The sequence below is a fragment of the Lagenorhynchus albirostris genome, chromosome 11, assembly GCF_949774975.1.
Source record: "Lagenorhynchus albirostris chromosome 11, mLagAlb1.1, whole genome shotgun sequence".
Lineage (NCBI taxonomy): Eukaryota > Metazoa > Chordata > Mammalia > Artiodactyla > Delphinidae > Lagenorhynchus > Lagenorhynchus albirostris.
Window position 1 is genome coordinate 6,893,541 of NC_083105.1, and position 24,519 is coordinate 6,918,059.

At 57.1% G+C, this 24,519-nt stretch overlaps 2 protein-coding genes across 4 annotated transcripts; one reads left to right on the plus strand and one right to left on the minus strand.

Moving 5' to 3' along the window:
• The first annotated feature begins 240 nt into the window (after window positions 1-240).
• RRP7A (ribosomal RNA processing 7 homolog A) lies at window positions 241-13,438 on the plus strand. Of its 3 annotated transcripts, XR_009543521.1 has the most exons (8): window positions 245-399; window positions 2,034-2,176; window positions 4,327-4,452; window positions 5,182-5,299; window positions 5,614-5,711; window positions 6,025-6,223; window positions 7,366-7,954; window positions 12,186-13,438. XR_009543521.1 is itself a non-coding variant. In XM_060166422.1 (7 exons), exons 1-7 carry the CDS (start codon window positions 327-329, stop codon window positions 7,449-7,451), a joined length of 834 nt encoding a protein of 277 aa, XP_060022405.1. In that variant the 5' UTR covers window positions 241-326; the 3' UTR covers window positions 7,452-13,438. The 3 variants fall into 3 exon arrangements, 2 of the variants coding, with proteins under 2 accessions (XP_060022405.1, XP_060022404.1); XM_060166422.1 differs by having other exon boundaries at window positions 241-399; window positions 5,191-5,299; window positions 7,366-13,438; XM_060166421.1 differs by having other exon boundaries at window positions 7,366-13,438.
• SERHL2 (serine hydrolase like 2) lies at window positions 7,842-23,956 on the minus strand. Its single transcript, XM_060166420.1, has 12 exons — window positions 23,839-23,956; window positions 22,879-23,028; window positions 22,652-22,765; window positions 22,230-22,271; window positions 21,787-21,806; window positions 21,267-21,341; window positions 19,988-20,097; window positions 19,542-19,621; window positions 13,627-13,661; window positions 11,169-11,251; window positions 9,229-9,325; window positions 7,842-8,296 (listed from the first exon to the last, which is right to left on the minus strand). Exons 1-12 carry the CDS (start codon window positions 23,840-23,842, stop codon window positions 8,177-8,179), a joined length of 930 nt encoding a protein of 309 aa, XP_060022403.1. The 5' UTR covers window positions 23,843-23,956; the 3' UTR covers window positions 7,842-8,176.
• Window positions 23,957-24,519: the final 563 nt, after the last annotated feature.

Here is a 24,519-nt window from a genome sequence, read left to right on the forward strand (position 1 = left end):
CTAGCGCTGAGGACAGTGCCAGGAGTATTCACTGCTATTTGTGGAATGGATTAATGAATGAATGGAAAGTAGAGGTCGCACCCGTGAGCGGCCCAGCTCTACGGAATTTACCCCCACATTCACGGTCAGACTTTAATCCGAGCAAATGAAGGTGGCGCCCTGGGAGCACGGCGGGAGGGAGTGGGCGGGGGGGTCGGGGAGTAGGGGCCGGGATAGGCGGGCCTGGAACCGAGGGGCGGGGCCCCCAGGCGCGGCCGTCGTCACGGAAACGGCTCCCTGAGCCGAACTACAACTCCCAGCGGCCGCCGTGGCTTCCGGTTGGCAAGATGGTGGCGCGCGGGAGGAAGCGTGCGGCGCGGGAGTCTGAGAAGGGGATTCTGAGCCCGCCGGGTTACTCAGGTGAGGGGCTGCGGGACGCGGGGCCGGGGGACGGCCAGGCTTCGTCGGCAGGAGGCTCGGGGTCGGCAGTGGCTCTGGGCCCCCAGGAGCAGCCACACAGTTGGACATGAGGTCCGGAAGGTTGTGAGGCCCGGGGCCCCCCAAGACCCGCGCGGCGCCCTGTTCCCATCTGGCTCCACTCGCCCGGGACGAGCCTAGTTTGGTTAACGCTTCCCTTGAGTGAAGCCACCTCTGTCTACACTCTCCCAGGGCGAACCCGCGTCCGTCTACACTCTCCCCCTGAGGTGCGCCCGTCCGCTTACCAGCTCCCCTTTGCAGTTCCTAGTCCAGCCCCCTCAGCGCTCACCTGGCCTGTGCCCTCCGCACTGGTTCTCCTGCCTTCCGCTTTCCACCCAGGAGCCAGAATGTTCTTTCTAAAGTCAGATTTAAATCAGAGCTTGCCTCACACGCCCATACCCACTGAACTCCCTCCAGAGGCGAAAGTTAGCACCTAAAACAAGATCCACACTTCCCACCATTGACCTGCGTGGCCCCGCATAGCCTGGCTCCTGCTAACGTACAGCTCTGTCTTTCTGTTCCTCTGAGGCAACAAGCTCTTTACACCCTCAGCGTTTTTGTAACTTACTGGGTCTTCTTCCTCAGACCGCTCTGCGCTGTTACACGGCTTCCTGTCATTCTGGTCTAAGCTTTAATGTTTCTTAAATGTTTCTTCCTCGAAGAGCTGGTCCCGATCGATGTCCTCAGGCTTCTGCCACCCATCACCCTGCACTACTTCACTCTGTGTGTTTCCTTCCTATTTGATACGACCTTGTCACATGCTTACTTGTTGTCCTTTTCTCCCTTCGCCATGTGAGCTTCCTGAGCGCAGGGGTTGCAACTGTATCCTCACTGTGTTCTGAAGAAGGTGGTGAGAAAAGCAGAACAGTCCTTAGCTTGATGAGGGTTAAAGTTTATGGGAATGCCAGCTATCGGCCTGATCATCGCACAAGGGACTCCCCTGGCGGTCCAGTGGTTAGGACTCCGTGCTTCCACTGCAGGGGGCACGGGTTCGATCCCTGGTCGCGGAACTAAGATACCGCATGCCATGGTGTGGCCAAAAAAAATCACACAAATAGAGACATAGAGACCGTGAGAGAAGGTAAGAAGGCGCAGAGCAGGTGGATCTAACCTGGCGTGTAAGGCTCTCCTGAGGAAGTGAAGTGAAAACCTGAAGGATGGGTGGAAGGACGAGGGTTGATGTTTCAGGAAAGGGAGAGCATGTGTGAGGCCCTGGCTTATTGGAGGAACAGAGAGGAGGCCGGAGGGGCCAGCATGTGGTGTGGAGGGGGGAGGGTGGGGTGAGAAGAGGCTGCAGAGGCGGCCACGGTAAGGACTTGGCTGTTTACCCCGAGAGCAGCGGAGTTGGAACTTCTCTCCTTTCGCATCCTGTTCACATTCTCTCTCCTGCAAGCTTGGGAGCCCTTTCTGGGCAGATTATCTGTTCACCCTCCCAGCCTGCATAATACCCTGCACAGGCCTTGCCTAGGGGAAGGGCTCAGTGAAGGATGGATGGACAGACAGACTCACAGGACTGGAAACGGACAGCCTGAACCTGACTTTCATGCTGTCCCTCCCCATCCCCATTTTCCTTCCAGCCATTCCCATCAAATTCTCTGAAAAGCAGCAGTCTTCTCATTACCTCTATGTGAGAGAGCACAAAGTTCGAGAAGGCACCAAGTCTTCCTGGCCTCAGAAACGGACCCTTTTTGTCCTCAATGTGCCCCCATACTGCACAGAGGTAAACTGGTGTCTGGGAGGGAACCTGAGCCTGGGGCGGGGGCTCCAGGCAGAACTGGGCTCCTACGGGCCCCCCACCAAGTCCTTAGTGGTGCAGTGGAAACAGCTAACTGAAGCCCTGAGGGGTGGTATCTGTAAGGCTGCCTCTCTTGTGACAGGAGATTGGCCTTTTAAAGGTGTGTTGTAAAAAATATAATTCTCTAGGGAACCCAGAGCTTTTTGTATGTTACCCAGAATTGTTTGAGTTATGTATTTTTTTCCCGATTATAAAATTGATACATGTCCATTGCAGGTACTGTTAATAATACAGCTGAAATGTTCTGTTGCTTAAAGCAATCGATACCTAACTGTCTCTGTCTACCATAATTCCATACGAAGACAGAGACACATGTTCTCAAACATTTTTCTTGAGTATTGTGAAAGTTGTGCCAACTACTTGTGTGACATCTGACAACATAATCATTGTCTTTTTTTAAAAAAATTGAGGGACGGGACTTCCCTGGTGGTCCAGTGGTTAAGACTTCGTGCTTCCAGTGCAGGGGGCCCAGGTTTGATCTCTGGTTGGGGAACTAGATCCCGCATGCCGCAACTAAGAGTCTGCATGCCACAACGAAGATCCCTCGTGCCGCAGCTAAGACCCAGCACAGCCAAATAGGTAAATAAATGTTAAAAAAAATAAAAATCTGATACATGTCCATAGTAAAAAATAGGAAAAGTAGAAGAAAATAAAATTACCTCTGAGTCTACTATGCAGACATGTCTGTTAATTTTTTTTTCACAAAAGCTGTTAAAAAAAAAAAAGCTGTTAAATTTAGTATTTCATTATTTTACAGAAGAGAAACTAAAGGAATTGCTGGATTTTCGATGTTTTTTTACAGAAAATACTAATTTCTAAAAGATTCCTCTACAGTTAAAGAGAAGAAGTAACAGTGAGAGGAGAGGGTGTCATTTTTAACCTTTCCTGAAGACTAGTGTATGTATGGAGAAGGGCCTGGACCCAAGTGTAGCACTCACTGCATTTCACAAACTGAGTAAACCTGTGGCATCAGTACCCAGGTGGAGAAACAGAACATCACCCGCACCCCCAGAAGTCCCGTCATGCCCCTCCCCCCACCAAGGATAACCAGCATCCTGATTCCAACGGAGTAGATTTAACTCTTTTTTTTTTTTTTTCCCCGGCTGTGCCTCACGGCATGTGGGATCTTAGTTCCCCAACCAGGGATTGAACCCGTGCCCCCTGCAGTGGATGCATGGAGCCCTAATCACTAGACAGCCAGGGAATTCCCAGATTTAACTCTTTTTAAATGGCTGATTCAGGTAGTAAAACTTAGTTGGTTTTCGTATAAAATCAGAGTACTCAGAATAAAAGTAAAAATGTCCCACCTGTTCTTGTAATAATTTTTTTTAAAAGTTGAGAACCCACTCCTACTTTACGGGTCATTCACTTTTTTTTTTTAATTTATTTTATTATTTATTTATTTTTGGCTGCATTGAGTCTTTGTTGCTGCGCGCAGGCTTTCTCTAGTTGCGGTGAGCGGGCTTCTCATTGCGGTGGCTTCTCGTTGCGGAGCATGGGCTCTAGGCACGTGGGCTTTAGTAGTTGTGGCTCGCAGGCTCTAGAGCGCAGGCTCAGTAGTTGTGGTGCATGGGCTTAGTTGCTCCGCAGCATGTGGGATCTTCCCAAACCAGGGCTCGAACCCGTGTCCCCTGCATTGGCAGGCGGATTCTTAACCACTGCGCCACCAGGGAAGTCCCGGATCATTCACTTTCAAACGGAGAAATCCCTTTCAGGAACAGACCAGGCGTATCCTGGGCACGTGCTTCCAGCAGGGTCCTGCCATAAAGCCAAAAAGCTTATACCTGAATTTTGTCTCACCTCTGTGTCCTCCCTCCCGAGTCCCCGGCCAGTGGACTTTTTACCCACAGCTTTGAACATGAAAATACACAAGGTTGCTGTCTGGGGCCGTGGGGGCCGGGGTTGTGACCTCTGTGTTGAGGAGGTGGTGGCTTGCCCAGGCCGTCTGTGCACGCCCCCAGGTTGGACTCCGAGACCTTCTGGGCCCCGGTCCCTGGCAGTGCCGCCCAGGGCAGAGGGAGGCTCCAGAAAGGCCCTGTAGCCGCTCATACTGTGCTTCTCTCTGGCCACGGCAGGAGTGCCTGTCCCGCCTGCTGTCCCCCTGCGGCCCTGTCCAGTCGGTGGAGTTACAGGAGAAGCCGGATCTTGCTGAGAGCCCAAAGGAGCCAAAGTCAAAGTTCTTTCACCCCAAGCCAGTTCCTGTGAGCCTCCACTACTGGGGTCTGCTTGAAGGATGGTGTGGGTCGGGCCAGGGCAGTGTCCCCAGTGTGTAAGGGGAAGGTGGTGTCAGGGGTCCAGTGGGACTTGCAAGCGTTCCCTGTGCTCAGGCCAGTCCTGGCCGGTGTGGTCTAGGAGGGCTGTCAGGTAAACAGCTTCCACTCCTTTCCCAGATTTGCCGTGTCCTGTCTGGCTCTTGCCATTGTCCTGGGTGAAAGCTCAGGGGCATCTCTGCTCACTGCCCAAGGGGCCTCCCTGAGCCACCCGCTGCGTCCCGCATTGAGGTCGATTCTTTCTTAGGCTTGGTGGCCTGGGCCTCGTTTCCCTGTGTGCCTTGAGTCCACACCTCCTCCTGTTTAGTGGAGTTTGAACTAGTGTGCGCCCCATCTGTCTGTCCACTCTTGGCCCAGGGAGACACGCTCTTCCCTGAGTCCCTCCCACACCTGGAACAAAAGTCCTGAGTGTTTCACCTCTCCCTGGTGAAGAGGTGGGATCGGGTCATTTTTAGCAGAAGTTGCATAACTAGGAGTGTGGCCGCCCCTCCCCTGGATTAGAACAACCTCCTGGTTACCTTCACGTTCAGGAACAGCCCAGCACATCTCCCCCGGCCCCGCGACAAGTCAGGCTGAGGGCAGGGGGGAGCCCTTGGGCCAGGCCTGGGATGGCTGGGAGGATGGGAAGGCTCCCGGCACTGACATCTCTCCTCCTCCCAGGGGTTCCAGGTGGCCTACGTGGTGTTCCAGAAGCCACGTGGGGTGTCAGCTGCCTTGGCCCTGAAGGGCCCTCTGCTGGTCTCGACAGAGAGTCACCCTGTGAAGAGCGGCATTCACAGTCAGTACCTCGGGGGCCAGCGGGCGCCTCCTTCCTGGGCCCTGGGTCGGGGAGGGGAGCTTTGTGGGCTGGCGTCTGCCGTGTCCCCTCGCCCTCAGAGCAGGTGTGGGAGGCTTGAGCTTGGCACTCGGGGTGGGCATAGGTGAGGGCCCAGCTTGCCACCACTAGGCTCTTCCTCACGCCCCGAACCCTGGCCCACGAGTCTCCCTCCCTGCGGCCTGTGCAAGAAGACCCCACCTGGCCTGCAAGGTCCTGGGCGGGGCCCCGAGGGGCGGGCCTGGAATCCGTCTCTCTCTCGCTCCCTCCTCCCTCAGAGTGGATCAGAGACTACGCAGACTCCGTGCCGGACCCCGAGGCCCTGAGAGTCGAGGTGGACACGTTCATGGAGACGTACGACGAGAAGATGGCAGAGGTGGGGCTTCCGCACGGGCAGCTGGTGGAGTCCAGGCTCCTCTCTCTCTGCTGAGCCCTGGGCCTCCTGGCTGGGTAACATCTAGTCTCGGAATGGTCTCTAGGGAAAGGACGGTCGAGGGTGGAGGAGGAGGCAGCGTTCGCTCGTCTGCCCCCCGCCCTTCCCCCACACTCAGCCGCTCACACGGTGCTGGGTGCGGCGCCAGGGCGGTCCTGGGCACGGGAGGGAGAGCAGAGAGGGGGAGGTGAGGTGCTCCTGGGGCTGCAGGGTGGCTCCCAGGCACCTGCCCATCCCAGGGCCACGTTCTTTGCAGGAGGAGGCTAAGGCCAAGGAGGAGGAAGGGGTCCCTGACGAGGAGGGCTGGGTGAAGGTGACCCGCCGCGGCCGGCGGCCAGTGCTCCCGAGGACGGAGGCGGCCAGCCTGCGGGTGCTGGAGAGGGAGAAGCGGAAGCGTGCACGCAAGGAGCTGCTCAACTTCTATGCCTGGCAGCACCGCGAGACCAAGATGGAGCGTAAGGACGCGCCCCAGGCCCCTGTCCTTCGGCCCCCTGCCCTGGACGCCCAGGCTGTGGACGCGGTCTTGTGGCCGCTCTGCCAGCCCTGGCCAGACACGGAGCTCCTGACGGCAGGCGCCAGGCCTGCGGGCGAGTAGGGCGTTCTTGGGCGCAGACTTCCTAACAGGCTCTGGGGTCATGGTCCCAGCCTGGCAGCGTCCCCGTGTCGTGGGCTCCCTGTTGCTCCCGAGGCAGCTGCGGGTGCTTCTGGGTATTGAGGCTGCACAGGCACCTGGGATGTAGGCCCCACCTCCAGGCCCTTGTCAGTCTCCGGCAAGGAGCCACACGCAGAGGGTGGCCCCACGCAGAGGGAGCCCCTGACCACCTGTGGCTGCTCGCGGAGGCTATGACGCCGAGCTCGCGGCCCGGGCCGCCTGGTCTCCTGCTGGCAGGACGGCTTCCCCGTGGACCCGGGAGAGGGTTCTGGCCTTGCACGGGGGAGGCCCCGACCCCGCCGCCCGGTCACACCGCGCCCTCACCTGCCTCACTGCTCCTGCCCACACCGTACCCACCGCTCCTTCGCTCTGCGCTCCTCTGGCCCCGCCTGACGGGCCTCCACCAGCCTCCCCTCCCTTGGGCTCAAAACCCCACACCCAGCGTCCCAACCCGGTTGCCCTCGGTGACCGGAGTCGCCGCGTGAATTCTGTGGCAGTCTCGGGGTGGAGGCCCCTTATTCCTGACGCGCGCCCCTGGCCTGATAGCTGCCGTGAGGAGGGGCTGGGAGAGGTGTCCCGGGGGTCTCCCAGCAGCCCCAGAACCTTCTTCCTTCACCTTGGGGGGCGTGTTGGAGGCGGGGTGGTAAGGGGGCAAGTGCCTTTTGGCTTTCTCTGCTTTCTCTTCGACCTGGTAAATTTTCCGCCTGAAACCTCGGGTGTCCCTTCTGCTCCACTTCAGCCTCTGCCCTCCAACTGGGCTGCAGTCTGGTTCCAGTTCCCACCGCAGAGGCGATGGGGGAGGGGGGTGGCCGTGCGGAGCGCCCCCAGCGGGGAGTGGGGACTGAGGGAGGGGCCGCTGCCCTCGTGAGTGGGGGGCAGCGGGGGCAGCTTCCGCCCGGCCTGTCTGATCCCGGCCCTGTCTCGTCTTACCCCCTCTCGCCCCAGATCTCGCGCAGCTGCGCAAGAAGTTCCAGGAGGACAAGCAGAGGATCGAGCTGATGCGGGCCCAGCGCAAGTTCCGACCCTACTGAGCCTCACCCCCCCGCGGGCCCCGTGGAGAGGGGTGGGGACTGGGTGGCAGTGCGTGGCCAGCGAGGACACAGGGCCTGCGACACTCATCTCAGCGGCCGTGCCCAGGCTGAGGGACCACACGTCAGCCCCAGAGATCTGAGCCCGCGTGATGTGGGGTACAGGGTACAGGACAGTGTCACCCCTTGGCTCCTGTGCTTCGGCAGTCCTGGAGCCCAGCGCAAGGACCTGGACTACGGAAGCCATTGGCCCAGGAAGTGGCTCCTTCCCTGTCATGGGCTCTGTCCCCAGCCTGTCTCTGGACTCTCCTCTTAGGGCTAAGTGTCTGCTGTGTTCTCCCCTTCCGCCTAACGGAGAAGCCCCATGGGCAGTGAGACAGCCTCAAACGCAGAAAGAATACAAGAACATTTTATTTTTCATCCAGCTGGGCGGCAAGAGAAGGCTACAAAAGGCCGGTGGGCCTATCCCAGCCCCTCCCTCTGCCTGCTACCCAGTCACAAAACAGGTAACTCCCACACCCAGACACCATCTCCCCCTTGAAGTCACAGATGTTAGCGTCAGACTCTTGTATCCCCTCCCCCGTCCCCCCCCCCCAGCTCTGCCACAGGATTCTCTTCCGGCCACGCTGGTCTTCAGGACCAGGGGGCCCTGTCCCCACCACGCCTGGCCTGGGCTTGGGAGCTGGGAGTCCGGGGCTGAGCAGGTGTCTGTAGCCCCTGGCCCAGGGCTACAGGTGGGCTGGGATCCTCTCCTTGCTCTGTAAAAAGGAGCTGATGATACCAGCCATGTGCTGGGGTTGGTTCATGTGGACGTAGTGGTTGCCGGGGACTTGCTCGTACTGGAACCTCTGGGGAAGGGAGGGGGCACGTGGTGAGGTGACCCAGTGGGGGGCTCTGCGGGCCCCTCTGGCACACTGGGGCTTTCCCGCGGCCTGCTGCCTCCCAGTGGTTCCAAGTGTCCACCACAGGAGCCTTGGCAGTGCCTGACCCGTGGCCTCGCGGGCCCCAGTCAGTCACAGCACCCCCTGGGGGGTGTCAGGGCCTGGCTCAAAACCAGTGAGAAAGGCCTGTCTGGGAGGGAAGAGCCCAAACCCTGGGGTTCTAGGCCATTCTGAGCTGAAGTTGTAGAGCTAGGCTGGGATGGGGGCTGGTAGTCGGGGCTGCTGCTGGTTCTGAGCATCTTATAAGGTCCACTTGCAAAAGGAATAGACCATCAGCCTTTCAAACTCGCCCTTGCTCGGGAGAAAGGCCGACAAGGCAGGAAGGCACTGCAGTTGGCCAGCCAGCCACACGGGCTTCCCTCTAGTGACACCCAGTCGTCTGCACAGGCCCCAGGGTCAGGTGTTTATGGTGGATGATGGTCATAAAATGCCAGGTGCTCCCAGGAACCCAGGCAAAGGGCAAAGTCACAGCACACGTCCCAGCCCTCCAACTGGGAGGCCAGCACCCACTGATGAGACTGGTCATCTGTTCCCGTGTGGGACCCTAGGAAATCGTGGCAGTGCTGAGTTGGGTGTGGCGCAGGGAATATGTGAGGACAATAAAGCCAGGAGATTCTGCCAATGAGAAGTCTGCTTTCTGTGCTGATTTTTATGTGACCCCCCCCCAGGTCTCCAGGGACCGCAGCAGGGAGTGAGGCCTGGTAGCTCCTGGGGGTCACCTGTTAGACCTAGGGCCAGACCAGAGGTCCCAGTGCAAGAAAAGAGATGGATGAGCTGGAGCCCGGGGCGGCCTGGCAGCCCCTCCTGCAGCCCAGCTGCCCTGAGCCCTACGTACCCACCTCTTTCAGGGTGGATCTCAGTGAGCTGGTCACGAATAGCACGAGCTCCGTGTTGGCATCATTCTCTCTCCTCAGGTCGTAAAACCCTTGGGTTGCTCTGGGAAACGAGAAGAAAGGTTCATCTGGGACCACCTCCTTGCATGCTCTCCCCGAGCCCTGGGCTCCAGGCTCTGAGACTGAGACCAGCCTGGGCGTCCCTCCAATCTTCCCACAGCTGGGTCCCTTGGAGCCCAGGTTTAATTCAGGATTGAGTTATTCAGTCCCCGCAGGCATGCACAGCTCACTGAGGCCTGCTCAAGTGAAGCAATTCAGGTTTATCTCAGGGGACCTGGCCATGGTCACAGCCACTGAATGGCAGAGCTGGGATCTGAACGGGCTCAGAGTCCATGCGTTCTTTCTCTTTTAGCAGCTTTATGGAGATAATTTCACCCATTTAAAGTGTACAATTCCATGGATTTTGGTATATTCAGAGTTGTGCAAGCATCACCACTGTCAATTTTAGAACATAATTAATCACCTCAACAACAACAAAAGATCCCGCACCTACAGTTTCCACATAGAGCTCCCCGTCTTACACAACCACTGCTCGGCCTTGTCTCTGTATGTTTCCCTGTCTGGACTGGCATGTGGATGGAACCATACGCTCCCTGGACTCCTGTGCCTGGCTTCTTTCAATTAGCCTAATGTTGTCAAGGTCCGTCCATGTCATAGTGTATCAGTGCTTCATTCCGCTTGTCACTGAACAACAGTCCGTTGTATGGATGGAGCATGTTTTGCTCATCTGTCCATTGATGGACGACATATGGGTTGCCTCCAACACTATTCATTCGATCAGGAAAGATGCTGCTGTGTGCCATCAGTACAAGCTGTTGTGTGCACAGATGCTGCAAACACCTAGGAGTGGAACTGCAGGGTCATGGTAATTTAATGGCTTGAGAAACTGCCAGACTTCCAAAGCGGCTGCACCATTTTACAATACCAGGGGCTTCCCTGGTGGCACAGTGGTTAAGAATCCGCCTGCCAATGCAGGGGACATGGGTTTGAGCCCTGGTCCGGGAAGATCCCACATGCCGTGGAGCAACTAAGCCCGTGCGCCACAACTACTAAAGCCCGCATGCCCTAGAGCCCACGCGCCGCAACTACTGAAGCCCGCGCGCCTAGAGCTCGTGCTCTGCAACAAGAGAAGCCACCACAATGAGAAGCCCGTGCACCGCCACGAAGAGTAGCCCCCGCTCACCGCAACTACAGGAAGCCCGTGCGCAGCAACGAAGACCCAATGCAGCCATTTAAAAAAAAAAAGTTTACAATCCTACAGCAGCATGCAAGGGTTCTAGTTTCTCTGCATCCTCACCAACACTTGTTATCTCACTTTTAGAGTCTGGCTATCCTAGGGGTGTGCAGTGTATCTCACTGTGGTCTGGATCTGCCCCTATCGAGTCCATGCCTTCTAAACCCCTGTGCTCGGCAGATGTGTCCCTGGAAGTCACAGTTCCTGCCAGTCCAGGATGGCTGCAGTGGAGTGGGTGGTGGCACCTAAGCCACACCAAAGGATGTTCACCGTGCTGTGGCACCCAGAGGCAGTGGATGGCTTCTGGCTAGCAGGTGGGGGAAGGGAGGACAGCAGACAGGAGCAGTGGAGGCCTGGGGATGTCAGGGGCCCGGGGTGGCTGGAGGACTGGGGAGGGCAAGGGCCAGACTCCAGTGTCTGCCAGTCTCTCTGCCTTACCTGGGCGTGCCCCCCACAGATACAGACACCTGCTGAAAAGTGCGGTGTGGTCCTTTCCCATCCCCAGCTGCCCAAGCCCTCCCACTGCCTTGCCTGCCTTCCACACACCAGCGGCCGGGGGGCTGCCCGAGAAAGATGGCGGAGAGGTCTCACACCAGGAGACCTGGAGATTCCTGGCACTCATGTCTGTCTGGGACGCTTGGTTCAGACTTACTTGATGAACAGGACGCGGGCCTGCAGCTTCCTGATGGAATGCACAAACAGCTCCCTGCTGATGAAATTGAAGTAATACTCTGGCTGCAGAGACAAAACCCCAGAGAATTCTCACCACAAGGCTCTGGCATTGCCGGGGGCAGAAACCGGTCTCTCTTGGGAACAGTGGGGGCCCCTTCGGCCACCTAACCAGGACCAAGCCCACTGCCCAACCGTATCACTGCCTCAACAGAGGGCTTTAACTCCCTCAGGCCAGAGACTGCCCCCCTCCACCTCCAAATCTGTTCTCCCTCTTCCTGGGCTCATGGTTGCCCAGCTAGACATGTCCCAGACTCCCCTCAGCCAGGTGTGGCCATGCAACTAAATGCAGACAAGTGACCTGGGCTACTTCTGGGCTTAGGTTTGGGACTGAGGCGTGGCCCTTCCACACCTCCTTTCCTGGTCCACGGGCTGCCCTGTAACGCTGCCCAGCCAGCCTGGGCTCTGGACTCTCGGCAAGCACAGCCCACTTACCTCCACCGACTGTTTCCATGAGAAAGAAACCTGCTTAGGCCACAGTGCAGAAAGAGTGCACCTTGGTGTCCCCGCAGCCACTGCTGGCCTCCATCACAGCCCTGACCTCCCCATCTTACGACCATTTAAGAGGTCTAGGTCTATACTGTCCACACGGTAACCATCCGCCATCTGTGGCTACTGAGAGCTTGAAATGGGGCTAGTCCAGCCTGAGACACACTGTAGGTGTAAACTGCACACTGGATTTCGAAGACTTAGTATAAGAAAACAATATGTCAAATATCTCAAAATTTTTTTATGTTGATTACATGCTGAAGTGGTAACACCTTGGATACACTGAGTTAGAAAATATTATTAAAGTTGATTTCACCTGTTTTCACTGTTCATACGGCCACTAGAAGACGTGACATTAACACGAGCTCACATTATACTTCTATTGGAATGTGCCGCTCTAGGCCAAGAAGCCTCTGAGGGCAGAAGCTCAGGATTTTCTCTGTGTTCACAGCTCTCGGCACACGGCGCGACAGAGGCGGGGCTCAGTGAGCGTGTACTGAGCGGGTTAATTCAAGAGAGCTCCCATACGGACCGACTGTCGCGCTGTGCTACAGCATCACGATGAAGCTGCGACTCCTCTGAAGACACAGGCACACAGCTGCCTGCTCAGCCACTTACTGTCGTCGTTCTGCACCAACCCCTCCCAGCCACCTCCTGCTCCTCGGGCCACAGTGACCTCAGGGGCTTTTCCAGAAGCAGAGGCTCCCCTATCAACCACGAGGCCCAATGCATGAGCATTTACTGAGGACCCAGACACGTCACACATTATCTCCTCCCCGAAGGATCAGAAACGCTAAGTCCTTATGTCACAGTCAACAGCTAACAGGAGGTGGTGCCAGGACTCAGCTCAGGCGTGAACTGCCCCTCACCTCCTCCTACCCCAGCTTCTCAGCCTCGTGTTTTTAATTAATTTATGTTTTGGCTGCACTGGGTCTTCGTTGCTGCGCGCGGGCTTTCTCTAGTTGCGGCGAGCGGGGGCTACTCTTCATCGAGGTGTGCGGGCTTCTCATTGCGGTGGCTTCTCTTGCTGCAGAGCACGGGCTCTAGGCGCGCAGGCTTCAGCTGTTGTGGCACATGGGCTCAGTAGTTGTGGCTCGCGGGCTCTAGAGGGCAGGCTCAGTAGTTGTGGTGCACGGACTTAGTTGCTCCGTGGCATGTGGGATCTTCCCGGACCAGGGCTCAAACCCGTGTCCTCTGCATTGGCAGGTGGATTCTTAACCACTGCACCACCAGGGAAGTCCCTCTGGCTTCTTTTTTCTCTTCCTCTCCATCTCTCCTTTGACCTCCTTTTCCTAGTCCACTTACATCCTCAGATCTGTTATTTTTCTTTCGTAATTCAAGTATAACTTACAGCAAAGTCCACAGACCTGGGTGTCAGCCCATTATGGCCTTTGACATACGGACGCGGCCGTGCAGCCATGACCCGGATGAAGGCCTGGAACCCCTCAGCACCCAGCAGGCTCCCTTCAGGGGTTTTCTCCAAGGGCACCCCCCAGATCAATTTTGCCACTTTTTGAACTTCATATACATAGAATCATTGTGTTCTTTTTTGGTTTGGGCTTCTTTTGTAAATGTGCTTTTTTCATTCCTGTGTGGTGTTCCATTGTATGAATGTGTAACAGTTTATGCATTCTATTGTTGATGGACATTTGGGTGATTCCTCCTTTGGGGCTATGATGAATAAAGCTGCCAGGAATGTTCTCATACATGTCTTATGGAGCGCACAGCACACACTGTTGCCGGGCACATATCTAGGATTGGGATTACTGGGCACAGAATTTACATATAGCATAAATATCATACTATGTATATTTACTACCATAAAAAAAGAAAAAGAAAAAGAAAAAAGCTGACAGGCACACTGTGAAGGGTGGGAAGACAGCAGCACTCACCCTAGTGATCCTCCGATCTCTGTTCAGAAACAGACCTGGAAGGAAGCATGGAGACATGGCCTCAGCGCCGCCTGTCAGGGTGCGGGGGGCGGGGGGAACTCAGCTCGGCTCCCCTGGGACCCTGGGCCCCGTGCAGCCGGGGCTCATTTCTTCAGCCTGGACCTGCAGAGACCACCCCCAATATCCTCTTGGGGTTCAGCCAGAGCAGAGCTTGCCCACAGCTACCCTGCCACGGACAGGAACGTCCATGCAGGTGCCTCCCCGGCCATCCCAGAGGGCAGCACAGAATGACGGTGGTGGGACAATTACCCACCCGGCATCGTAGTCTCATCTCTGAGAACCTTAAAATGTTCACTCGGATCTTTAAGCACCAGGAAGTGCCTAAGAGCTAAGGATCGCATCCTCACTTGTTGGAGAGAAATCGAGCCAAAAAAGAAAGGCTGGAGGGGTTGAGAGGCCTGGGTCGTCCCAGCTCCAGCTGGGTTCTCTGCCACGGTCCCAGTAGGGGCAACTTGGCCTCACCTAATGAGGATGGACACCCAGCAGTTCCCGCCTGGGCAATGTCTCCTCAAGGAAGGGCTGCCAGGGGACTTCCCTGGTGGTTCAGTGGATAAGACTCCGTGCTCCCAATGCAAGGGGCCCGGGTTCGATCCCTGGTCGGAGAACTAGATCCCGCATGCCTGCCACAACTAAAAGTCTGCATGCTGCAACTAAGAGTCCACGTACCGCAACTAAGAGTCCACATACGGCAACTAAGAAGCCCATGTGCCACAACGAAACTCCCACGTGCCGCAACTAAGAGCCGGCGCAGCATGCATGCATAAATAAATACTAAAAAAAAACAAAAAAAGGGCTGCAGGGTCTCAGGGAGGTCACAGAATCTCAGACCCTGGAGGCTGCCTGATGTGAGCAGCGCAGGGAGTGAGAAAGGGAGATGATACGGTGACGTGGGTCACCCCAGGAGAACACGCCGGCCATGAGAAGCAAGGCTGCTCCCTCCTCCCTACACACCTTTGCTCAAATGCCACCATCCCAGCCAGGCCTCCTGGACCTCCCCTTTACACCCACAAACATCTTACCAGAGCCCCTCCATCCCCCGCTGATTTATTTCTCTCCGTAACTCCCAGCACTTTCTTTCTTTCTTTAGTATTTATTATTTGGCTGCATCGGGTCTCAGCTGCTGCACCTGGGATCTTCATCGTGGTGCGCAGGCTTCTCTCTAGTTGTGACTCACGGGCTCCAGAGCATGTTGGCTCAGTAGTTGTGGCGCAGGCTTAGCTGCCCCATGGCATGTAGGATATTAGTTCCCCGACGAGGGATCAAACCCGCATCCCCTGCACTGGAAGGTGGATTCTTAACCACTGGACCACCAGGGAAGTCCCTCCCGGCACTTTCTAATGCACTCTATCATTTACCCTCTGCTAGATCATATCTTCCAGGAAAACAAGGGGTTTGGTCTCTTTTTAATTCACAGCTGTTTTTTTTTTTAAATTTATTTTATTTATTTATTTTTGGCTGTGTTGGGTCTTTGCTGCTGTGCGCGGGCTTTCTCTAGTTGCGGCGAGCGGGGGCTACTCTTCGTTGTTTCAGTGGCTTCTCTTATTGTGGAGCACGGGCACCAGGCACGTGGGATCCAGTAGTTGTGGCGTACGGGCTTAGTAGTTATGGCTCGTGGGCTCTAGAGCACAGGCTCAGTAGTTGTGGCTCACGGGCTTAGTTGCTCCGCGGCATGTGGGATCTTCCCAGACCAGGGCTCGAACCCGTGTCCCCTGCACTGGCAGGCGGATTCTTAACCACTGCGCTACCAGGGAAGTCCCACAGCTAATTGTTGATAGAGGTTCTTAGGCATCTGTGACTCAAAATACTTAGAAGGACCATGTCGTTGGAAGGTTTTCTGGTTTCCACACTACTAGATCATCTCAGCCTGATCAAACCGCGGCTGAGGCTTCTGGGCTGCCTTCAGCTCCGGCCACGACCTCCCTGCACAGATGACTGGCCCTGCTGCATGTGCAGGACCAGGGGTGACCCCTGGGTGCCCCTGCCCCCAGGCTCACTGCCCTCCTCCTTCCTCCAGGCCTGGGTTTCAGGTGCTGAGAGGATGTGAAAAGACTTAAAAAGGGGGTTTTCTTGGGGGTGGGGTGACCCCCCAGGTATTGGGGACCCCCATCGTGCTGTTTTCTCTGCCCTAAGAATTGCTCCTCCCTGTGGTCAAGTCCTCCAGCTCTTTTCAAGCCTGCTTCCACCTGACACATCCTGACGTGCCCCAGGCACTCCCGCAGCCGGCTGCTTTTCTGTCTGCCTCTCCTGTGACAGTGACCTTTGTGAGGGCAGGAATGGTGTTTCTCAGACCAGTGGGCCAGTGCAGATGTCACTTAAATAAGGAGTCCAGGGGCTTCCCTGGTGGCGCAGTGGTTAAGAATCCGCTTGCCAATGCAGGGGACACGGGTTTGAGCCCTGGTCCAGGAAGATTCGACATGCCGTGGAACAACTAAGCCCGTGCACCACAACTACTGAGCCTGCGCTCTAGAGCCTGCGAGCCACAACTACTGAGCCCTCGCGCCACAACTGCTGAAGCCTGTGCGCCTAGAGCCCATGCTCCACGACAAGAGAAGCCACCGCAATGAGAAGCCCGCACACCGCAACGAAGAGTAGCCCCTGCTAGCCGCAACTAGAGAAAGCCGGTGTGCAGCAACGAAGACCCAACGCAGCCAAAAATTAATAAATAAATAAATAAACAAATAATTTTAAAAAATGAAATGGTCTTGAATGCAGGAGATATTATCAGGACCATAGACTCCCCACTTCCCTGCCAACAGTTAGGGACTGTGACACTGTGATATAACAAAACATATATTTTAGTCCTGGTCCTTGGCTCCTAGCCAGAGCTCCTAAAAACTGTTGTTATTTCCTAAAGTGGTGAAAGTGCAAGAAGCATCTTTTGTCCGAACATTTGATCTCTGACACAGAGCTCCTAAATCCCTTGGAATTTCCTGAGCGATAGGAGTGTCTTTTGTTCTAATGAGGTGACCCCTGGTGGGTTCTTGATGGCTTCAGGATGGGGGCTGGTCACCAGAAAGATCAAGCCATGATTAGGAAGGTGGAACTTCCAGCCCGGCCCTTCGGGGAAGGGAGAGCGGCTAGAGCCTGGGTTAACCATCATTCACACCTATGTGATAAAGCCCCCATAAAAATCTCTGAGTTTGGACAGCCTCTGTGTTGGTGGATACCGGGAGGTATCAGGATGGTGGGTGCACCACCTGCTTCCTCTGCTGGGACCTGCCAAGGTCACGGACTCACCGCAGAGGCTGGGCAGAGTGGGTGCAGCGCCCGCTTGCACACAGCAGGGTCTCCGCGCAGCTGTTCTTGCCTATGCGGAAGGCAGAATGTGCTGCCAGGTGTTGCCATTTTTCAAAAGAAATCGGAAGTCTCCATTTTTACATAAACTCTCTCTATTCTAAATATGAGCAACCTATTCAAAATCCCCCTCGTGCCAAATTGTTGTGTTTAAACTGCGCGAGTCAAAAGAAATCATGCCCACAGCCCCAGAGCAGCCCAGCCTGTGACAGGGTCTGAGCACCCCCATGGTGGGCCGGCTGCAGGCCGTGGATACTGACAACAGACAGTCCTTGGTCATTAACCCCACCCGGAGCTGGACCTTCCCTCCTTCACGCTAACGCTAACGCTAACACTTTGACCTCATTTCGAAGGCCTGGGCCAGGGCTGTGATGGGAACGCAGATAAGAGGTAGATAAGATAGGAGCTGGCCTCCCTCCTCGCCCTGGCTCACAGCCTCGTTTCTCCCACAAGCCTGATGGAGCTCGTGCACCAAGCCCTTCCCGGCAGCTCATCTGCATCATGGGGTTCAGGAGTCACCTTCTCCACAAGGCCAACCCAGGCCCTTCTACTGAACATCCTGAGCCCCTTACCCGCTGTTTTTTCCAAAGCGCTCTCACCTCACACTCTGTGAAGACGTGGGGAGAGGGTCACACATGAGCCAATGAACACCTGAGGCCACGAGAAGCCAGGAGACAGGCACGGACAGCCTGTCACAGCCCTGCCAGCGCTCTGGCCTTGGCTTCTGGCCTCTGAAACAGCAAGACAGTAAACGTAAACGTCTGCTGTTGAAGCTGCCCCATCTGTGGGACTTTGTGACGGCAGCCCTAGGGAAGGAATTCAGAGTTGGGGGGTATGGGGTTGGATGACGGAGGTGTGTGCAGCTCCAGAATGGAATGGGGGCTCTCGGAGGCTCTGGGGCCTGAGGGAACGGGCTCAGGAGGGTCCTGGAATGCCGGCTCCCCCGCTGTCACCCCGCCCACTTGGGTCTGGGAGGCTGCTTGGTCTTCTTTTAGGTTAACCCCGGGCCTCAAAGGGCCACACTGCTGCGGAGGGGCTGGGCCCGACACAACGATCCAGCCGCCTGCCCACTGCCCACCCCTCCCACCCCCTCTGCCCACCCCCTTGACAAGTGGCTTAGCGGACGTCTGCTCACTGTTTCATGTGACCCTGGGCTGGCCAAATCGGCTTCCCAGGCCAGGTGCACGTCTAATTCTGGATTAGCCCACTTCTGCACGGGGGCCCCTCTGGCCCGCCATCTGTACCAGCACATCAGGGAAGCTGGGGCCCACGCCCTCTGCCATCGACCTCCCTCCTCCATGATGGATTTGCAGGAAGGGCCAGACAAACGCTCAGAGACGGTAACCAAGACAAGAACGGGTCTCCAACCTCCTTAGGTATATTGCACTTGACCTAATGGTGTGTTGGCAACTTCTGAGAAACATTACAATACAGCAGGGACTTCCCTGGCGGTCCAGTGGTTAAGACTCTGCGCTGCCACTGCAGGGGGCATGAGTTCGATCCCTGGTTGGGGAACTAAGATCCTGCGTGCCACGTGGTGCGGCCAAAAAAAATATTACAGCACAGCAGACCTCTGGCTCCTTTTGAGCAGCTAGAAATTCTGGCCACAGGAGCCCCGAGTTCCCATGTGATAAGCCCTGGGAGCCGCCCTCCTGCAGGGCGCACGGTCTCAGTGCCACAATCCCCACCACTTCTCACGGCCCCACTCCCAGCAGCCGGCATCATTTCACAACTTGTTCAGCTCCCACAGGCATTTGGGGATTTGACCCCTGCCTCGTTTGGTTCTTTACAAACTGAAGTCACCTAAGAAGACCAGGGAGTCTGACTGTGGGAAGGAGCTTGCCCACAATCTCTGAGTTCCTGGGGCAGTCGCGGCCAGCAAGGGCGCTTGTGGGTGGCGCCCCTTGGAGTTGTGCTGGCCGGGTACTGGGCCACCAGGAGAGGGCGGGAGTCTGTTCTGGTTCACCATGCTCCTGCAGCCTCGCAAGGGGCTGGGCACAGAGCGGACTCCGAGTAAAAGGTTTCTTCAATGAATATGTTGGGAGATAAAGTGTAGAAAACACAGGCCTGATGCTGCCCTGAAGCCAAGGTGCCCCCACCTCCGCTTCTCCATTCTGAAAACCACCTTCAAAGCCAAGGTGCCCCCACCTCCGCTTCTCCATTCGGAAAACCATCTTCAAAGTCGCTTGCCCCACGGGAGTCCTCAAAGCCTAGCCTCGGACACCAGGCACCCACCACACAGGATCAGCAGAGCAGGGCTGTGCTGTACCCCAACATTTAGTCCCAAGACCCCTGACCAAGCTCCCCACAGGACGTGGCTTTCCAGGATAGGCAGTAGCTGCCTGACCTGGCACAAGCCGCTTCGCCCTTCTGAGCCTCAGTTTCCCCTGCTTTAAACGGGATGAAAATAGGGCAGTAGGAGCGCTAAAGGAGATACTTTTTGTAAAGCACTAAGAAGTATCATGCCTGGGCCCGAGCAAGCAGCCATAAAGCCCAGCCATCATCATTCCTCAGTAAGCACAGTGCCAATAAGCAACAGCCTTGGACAGCGAGTCCCTTACCTGTGGCCACCTGTGTGGTTCCTCTCTGCAGGAGGAGTTTCCCACACTCTTCTCCCACATGACTGTTGTTCTTCAGGAACCTGGGGGAGACAAGGAGGACACTGGATGCCTTGGGGCAGGGGAGGCCAGATGAAAGGAGAGGAGGGCATGGAAAAGGCTACCCCACTAGGACACAGGCCTGTACCGATGGGGATGTTCGCATCGGTGTGGGTGTGTGTGTGTGTGGAGAGGGGGGGCAGAGAGCATGTGGAGGGGTGGGGAGAACGCAGCTCAAGCCCCAGCTGGGGCGGCTAAGGAGCGCCAGGTGAGCACAGGGAGAAGCAGGCTTGCTGTGGATTTGCCAGTAGGAGAAGGAAGCTTCCTCCGTGCCCCAGAGATCTCTTCCCTCCGTGGTCCAGAGCTCCCCCAGGCCTCTGACGCTACCGGTCTCACCCGCCGGCACCCACCCCTGCAGCATCTCCTCCGGGCTGACCACTTGGGAGGGCTTCTTGGAGGCCTCCACCTGCAGCATGTTCTCTATGGCTTTCCGCTTGTAGCTCAGCATGTTCTCCAGTTCCTAAGGATTCATGGGTTCTGCTGGGTGGGCAGGGCGGGGCTCCCAGCTGCATGCACGCAAAGGGGCCTGCTCCCTCGCCCAGCCCCACCCTCCACCCTCAAGAGCCCCTCAGCTGCACACCCACCTGGCCCAAGATGCATTCTGACCCAGCGGGCGGCGGCATGGGATCAGTCCCTGCCAGTTAGCCCTGTGACTGCCTTGGTCACAGCCATCCCAGCCCTGCCTGAGGCCCGGGACAGCTGGACGGATCAGGTTGAAGATGGAGGAAGCCCCTGGGGGCACTGTGTGTGTCAACTCAGTGGGTGAAACCGGTAAAGAAGCAAGAGTGGCAGCCACCGCTGTCTCAGTGAATCCTCACAGTAACCTACGAGCTCTCTGCTCATGCAACGCACGTTTATCAAGCACTTACTGTGTGCCGGGACTCGGCAGGTGGTGGTAAAGAGACAGCTATGGTTCTTGCCCTTATGGAATCTGTGATCATTTTATGGACAAGAAAACTGAAACTGATGAAGGACCCATGTGAGGCTGAGCCCTCGGGAACAGAATGACCACCTGTCATAGCTGGAGGGCACCTCCACAGTCCTCTACTCCAACCTCCTCCTTTTACAGGTGAGGAAACTGAGGCCCAGAGAGGCAAAGTGACCTGCCTAGGGTCACAGAGCAGGGAAACGGCAGAGCCAGCACTCAGATGCAGAGTTAGCACTGGTTGCTGTCATTGGTGGTGGTGGCGAGAGGGGTCAGCACTTTTCCCACGGGTCCACACTCAGGTCTACTGTGTGCAGTTGTGCAGTGTGTGCACAGCTCAAAGGTACTTGACTGAGCACAAGTGCAGGTGGGCGCACCCAACCGTGCGCCCCCAGAGCTTCCTCAACCCACTGCTTCTACCCTCTCTCACCCCTGCCGCCTCGTGACCCACCTGGCATCCTGCAGACTCCAGGCCACACACAGGGTTCCCAAGGATGACCCAGGCCCACACGCCCTGTTCCTTGCCCACTCCTAGGGTGTAAGTAGCATAACCCTGTCCTCTGGGGCGGGGGGGCCCTGAGGCCCTTTGTCTACCCTCTGCCACCTCCTCCCGCCCCACTGAGGGAGGCAGGGCTGAGGGCACTACTTGGGACCGGACCCAGGTCTTCCCCAGTGACAGCATGCATGAAAAGCCCTGTCCTTACGTTAGTTTCCAGGATAAATGGCGAGGATTCCAGCAAGACAAGTTTATCCACCATCTCAGGGAAGATACAGGAAAACTATAATGTGACACAAAAGGGGAAAGATGAAGGGGAGAGTAGGCAGGGAAAGGGACTCACTTTCCTGTGGGGACACCGGTGTTTTAGGCTGGGGAAAGGGTGCTGCCCAAGAGGCCAGCAAGAATCTCCTATCCCTTCAGGGCACCCTTCTCTCCCCTACTCGCAGTCTGCATTCAGCATCAAGCTCCCGACCCTGGGGCTGGACTCCAGGGTTCTCTGTGACGGAGGAGATGGGCACTGTTGGAACACTTAACTCCATCAGGAATGCCCTCACGACAGGGATTATCACGGGGCCTACAAAGGAAGCTGGCACGGTCACTAAAACGCTGCCTGGAACTCCCGATGTGAGGAGGCACTCCCCTCTCCGGGCAAGTTCCCCTTCGTCGTCCTGCTCTCCCCACCCCACCTGGAGCACGAGCAGGGACGGTCACTGTAATCTACTCACCATTCCACCCACAGTGCCACCTGGGGGGACAAAAGAGTAGTTAGCTGATATTCCCCAGCTCTCAAAGTCCTTCTAAAACTCCTTCCCAGGGGTCGAGCCAGCCCCGAGCCAGGGGCCAGGCTCCTGTCCCCCACCAGCAGGCCGGGCTCTGCATTCACTATCAAACTTGAGGCTCCCTCTCTGGGGCCACGGGCTCCCTGCATCAGACATGACCCTGTTTCCCTCGTCAGATCCGGAGACTGCTATCTACGGGGCCACGTGTCCTTGGGGAGCTACCTGAGGCCGGAGGGCATGGTGCCCAAGGGTCAATGTCTGATGAACCCCCTCCATCTCCCCTTGCGGTTCCAGAAATGCAAGGGAAAGATACCTGTGTACCAACTCCCCTCCCTTCCTCACAGCCCCACAGCCCAAGACCAGTCAGGTCTTGGCCAAAGCGTACTCACCAAAACTGTGGCCCAGGAGGGAAAAACGGTTCCATTTCAGGGCTGAAAACACACGGAGCCAGGTCTGGATGGGCCCAGCCTCCCCGCACCCTCTGTCCTGCAGTCGCTGTGCTCTGGAAATCCCTCCCCAGCATCTGGGATGCCCCACTCAGGAAACCCACTTAAAGGAGTCCCAGTTCCACAGCAGGGGTGGAACTCACAGGGAGAAGTGTGCTCTTCTTGCCAGCTCTCTCCAGCTTTCCCAAAGTCACCCATGAATTCCTGGCAGAACTGGGGCCAGACCTCAAGTCACGCCCAAGCCAGCGTTGCTTCCTGGCCACCACAACCAACTCCAAGGATGAGGGCATGTCCCAGAGCACCCCCACACACACAAACACCCACAACACACAGAGATGAACATACATGCTCTGTCTCTTACTCACCTGCTGCGACCCTTCGGACCTCACTCACAAAGTTTTGGTGGTCATACGGGAAACCTGGGCTATAATGGGATGACAGCCCATGACCCCCGAAATCCATGGCAACGTAATAAAAGTCTGAGACAGAGGGAAAGCGTAGGGGAAGGCGTCTAGGTCAGCCACCTCCCCTTCCTGATTCTCCTGCAGTCCCACTGCCTCACCCCTTGGCTTCCATTCAGCCTCACGCCCACCTTTTGGGAGAAGAGGGATGAGTCTGTCAAAGGAGTTGGCATTGTCCAGCCACCCGTGAAGGCAGAGAACTGGGGGGCTCTTATGGGAGCCCCAGGCTTTGGCAGCAATGTGGCCCCAGGGCATAGCGAGCTTCAGCTCTGAGATTAGACCTGAAACACAGAGCGACCATTCATGGAGCCTGCACTTCCGGAGCCCCTCATCCACACCCAGTGTGTCCAGAGCATTGGCACTACCCAGGGGGCTCAGCTGCCTGCGCTGCCCCCGGGGGTTATGGGGAGAGAGCCAGATGAGGAAAGCTAAGCTGGGTCCACTGGGTGAGGAAAACCTTGGGAGGGCTTCACAGCAGAACTTTCTAGAATAGGTTGGGGGGTTAGCTAGGCCTGGGCTCTGCCACTTGCTGGCTGTGTGACCTTGAGCAAGTTAGTAAAACCTCTCAACCCTCAGTTTCCTTTTCTGTCCCTTCGCAAACCCAGAAACTGAGGCACAGGGAGGTGCAGGCCATTCTCCAGGTCACACAGAGAGAATGGGGCGGAGCGAGGATTTAGCGCGGGCGGCACGACCCCAGGCCCCAGTCCCGACCACCGGGCACTACACTGTCTCCGGCCTGCTCAAGTCAGGGCTGCTTCCTCCGTCGCCCAGGGCTAACATTTTCACCCTTCAGGCTCTCCCGGCCGGGCCTGAGACCTGCCTACCCCCAGACGCCCGCGAATTTGCCTCTCTGACCTGGGGCTCCCGGAACCCTGGGAGGTCAAGTGAGGCCAGGTCCCCGCCCCCCCAGTCCCCCCGCGCCCCCCACCGCCGGTGTGGCTCGGCCTGCTCCAGAGGCTGCGGACGCAGGACTTGCTACCGCCAGGAGGGCGGCGAGCCCCTCCCCCCCGCGGTCCCAAGTAAGTGGGTGGGCGGATGGAAGCGCCCACGTGGCCTCCCCCATCACACTCCGGTCTCGGGGGCCCCTTCACCCATCGCTCGCGTCCCGCGGTCTCAAGGCGGCTGTCTCTCCATCCAGCTAAGACGCGCCGGAGCCTAGGGACGCCAGAGTTCCGGGTTCCGCCCTTCAGCGGCCAGACCCCCGCCCCGCCCCGCCCGCAGGACTTCCGGCGGGCTGGCTGGATCCCGAAGGTGGTCGGATTTGACCTTCAGCTCCCGCCGCCGCCGCGCGGGGAAAGCCGTCCCCGCCCGCCCGGCGCAGGCTGTGAGCCGAGTGGCTGGGGAACCCGGGGGCTGTGGCCAAACGACCTTCAAAATCTCGGGCTACACCCGGGGCCGCGTCGCAGGGAGCGGAGCCGGCCCTGCTTGACACGTGGGTGGTGGAACCGCGACCCTTGGACAGTCCACATGGCCACCCCTGCCCCTGCGCGGGACCAGGAGCTGGCGAAGGCCCAGGAGCTGCCCCAGCGAGCGGGGCACCCCGTGGGTCCTCACTGACCAGTACCGTAGGCCTAAAGGTGGGGTGACTCTTTATTTAGTGGTTTAATGTCCTCCTGGAAGGAGGGGTTGCGTCCACCGTGTTCTCACTGTGTCCTGGGGTCCTCACCCTGCCTGGCATGAGCCAGCCTTAATAGTTGTTGTATGGGTGAAGGAATGAATGTATAAATTGGGAACATGAGGAACCCCCCAGGTGAGGAAGGATTATAGACGAT

Excerpts from the sequence above, each read along its gene's own strand:
- RRP7A (XM_060166421.1), top strand. The coding sequence starts at position 327 with ATGGTGGCGCGCGGGAGGAAGCGTGCGGCGCGGGAGTCTGAGAAGGGG. Across the intron at positions 5,300-5,613 it reads TGTGAAGAGCGGCATTCACA|AGTGGATCAGAGACTACGCA; the intron begins GTCAGTACCTCG and ends CTCCTCCCTCAG. Across the intron at positions 5,712-6,024 it reads ACGACGAGAAGATGGCAGAG|GAGGAGGCTAAGGCCAAGGA; the intron begins GTGGGGCTTCCG and ends CGTTCTTTGCAG.
- SERHL2 (XM_060166420.1), bottom strand. Across the intron at positions 21,807-22,229 it reads CCTCCTGGGCCACAGTTTTG|GTGGCACTGTGGGTGGAATG; the intron begins GTGAGTACGCTT and ends TTGTCCCCCCAG. Across the intron at positions 20,098-21,266 it reads CATTTATCCTGGAAACTAAC|GAACTGGAGAACATGCTGAG; the intron begins GTAAGGACAGGG and ends ATGAATCCTTAG.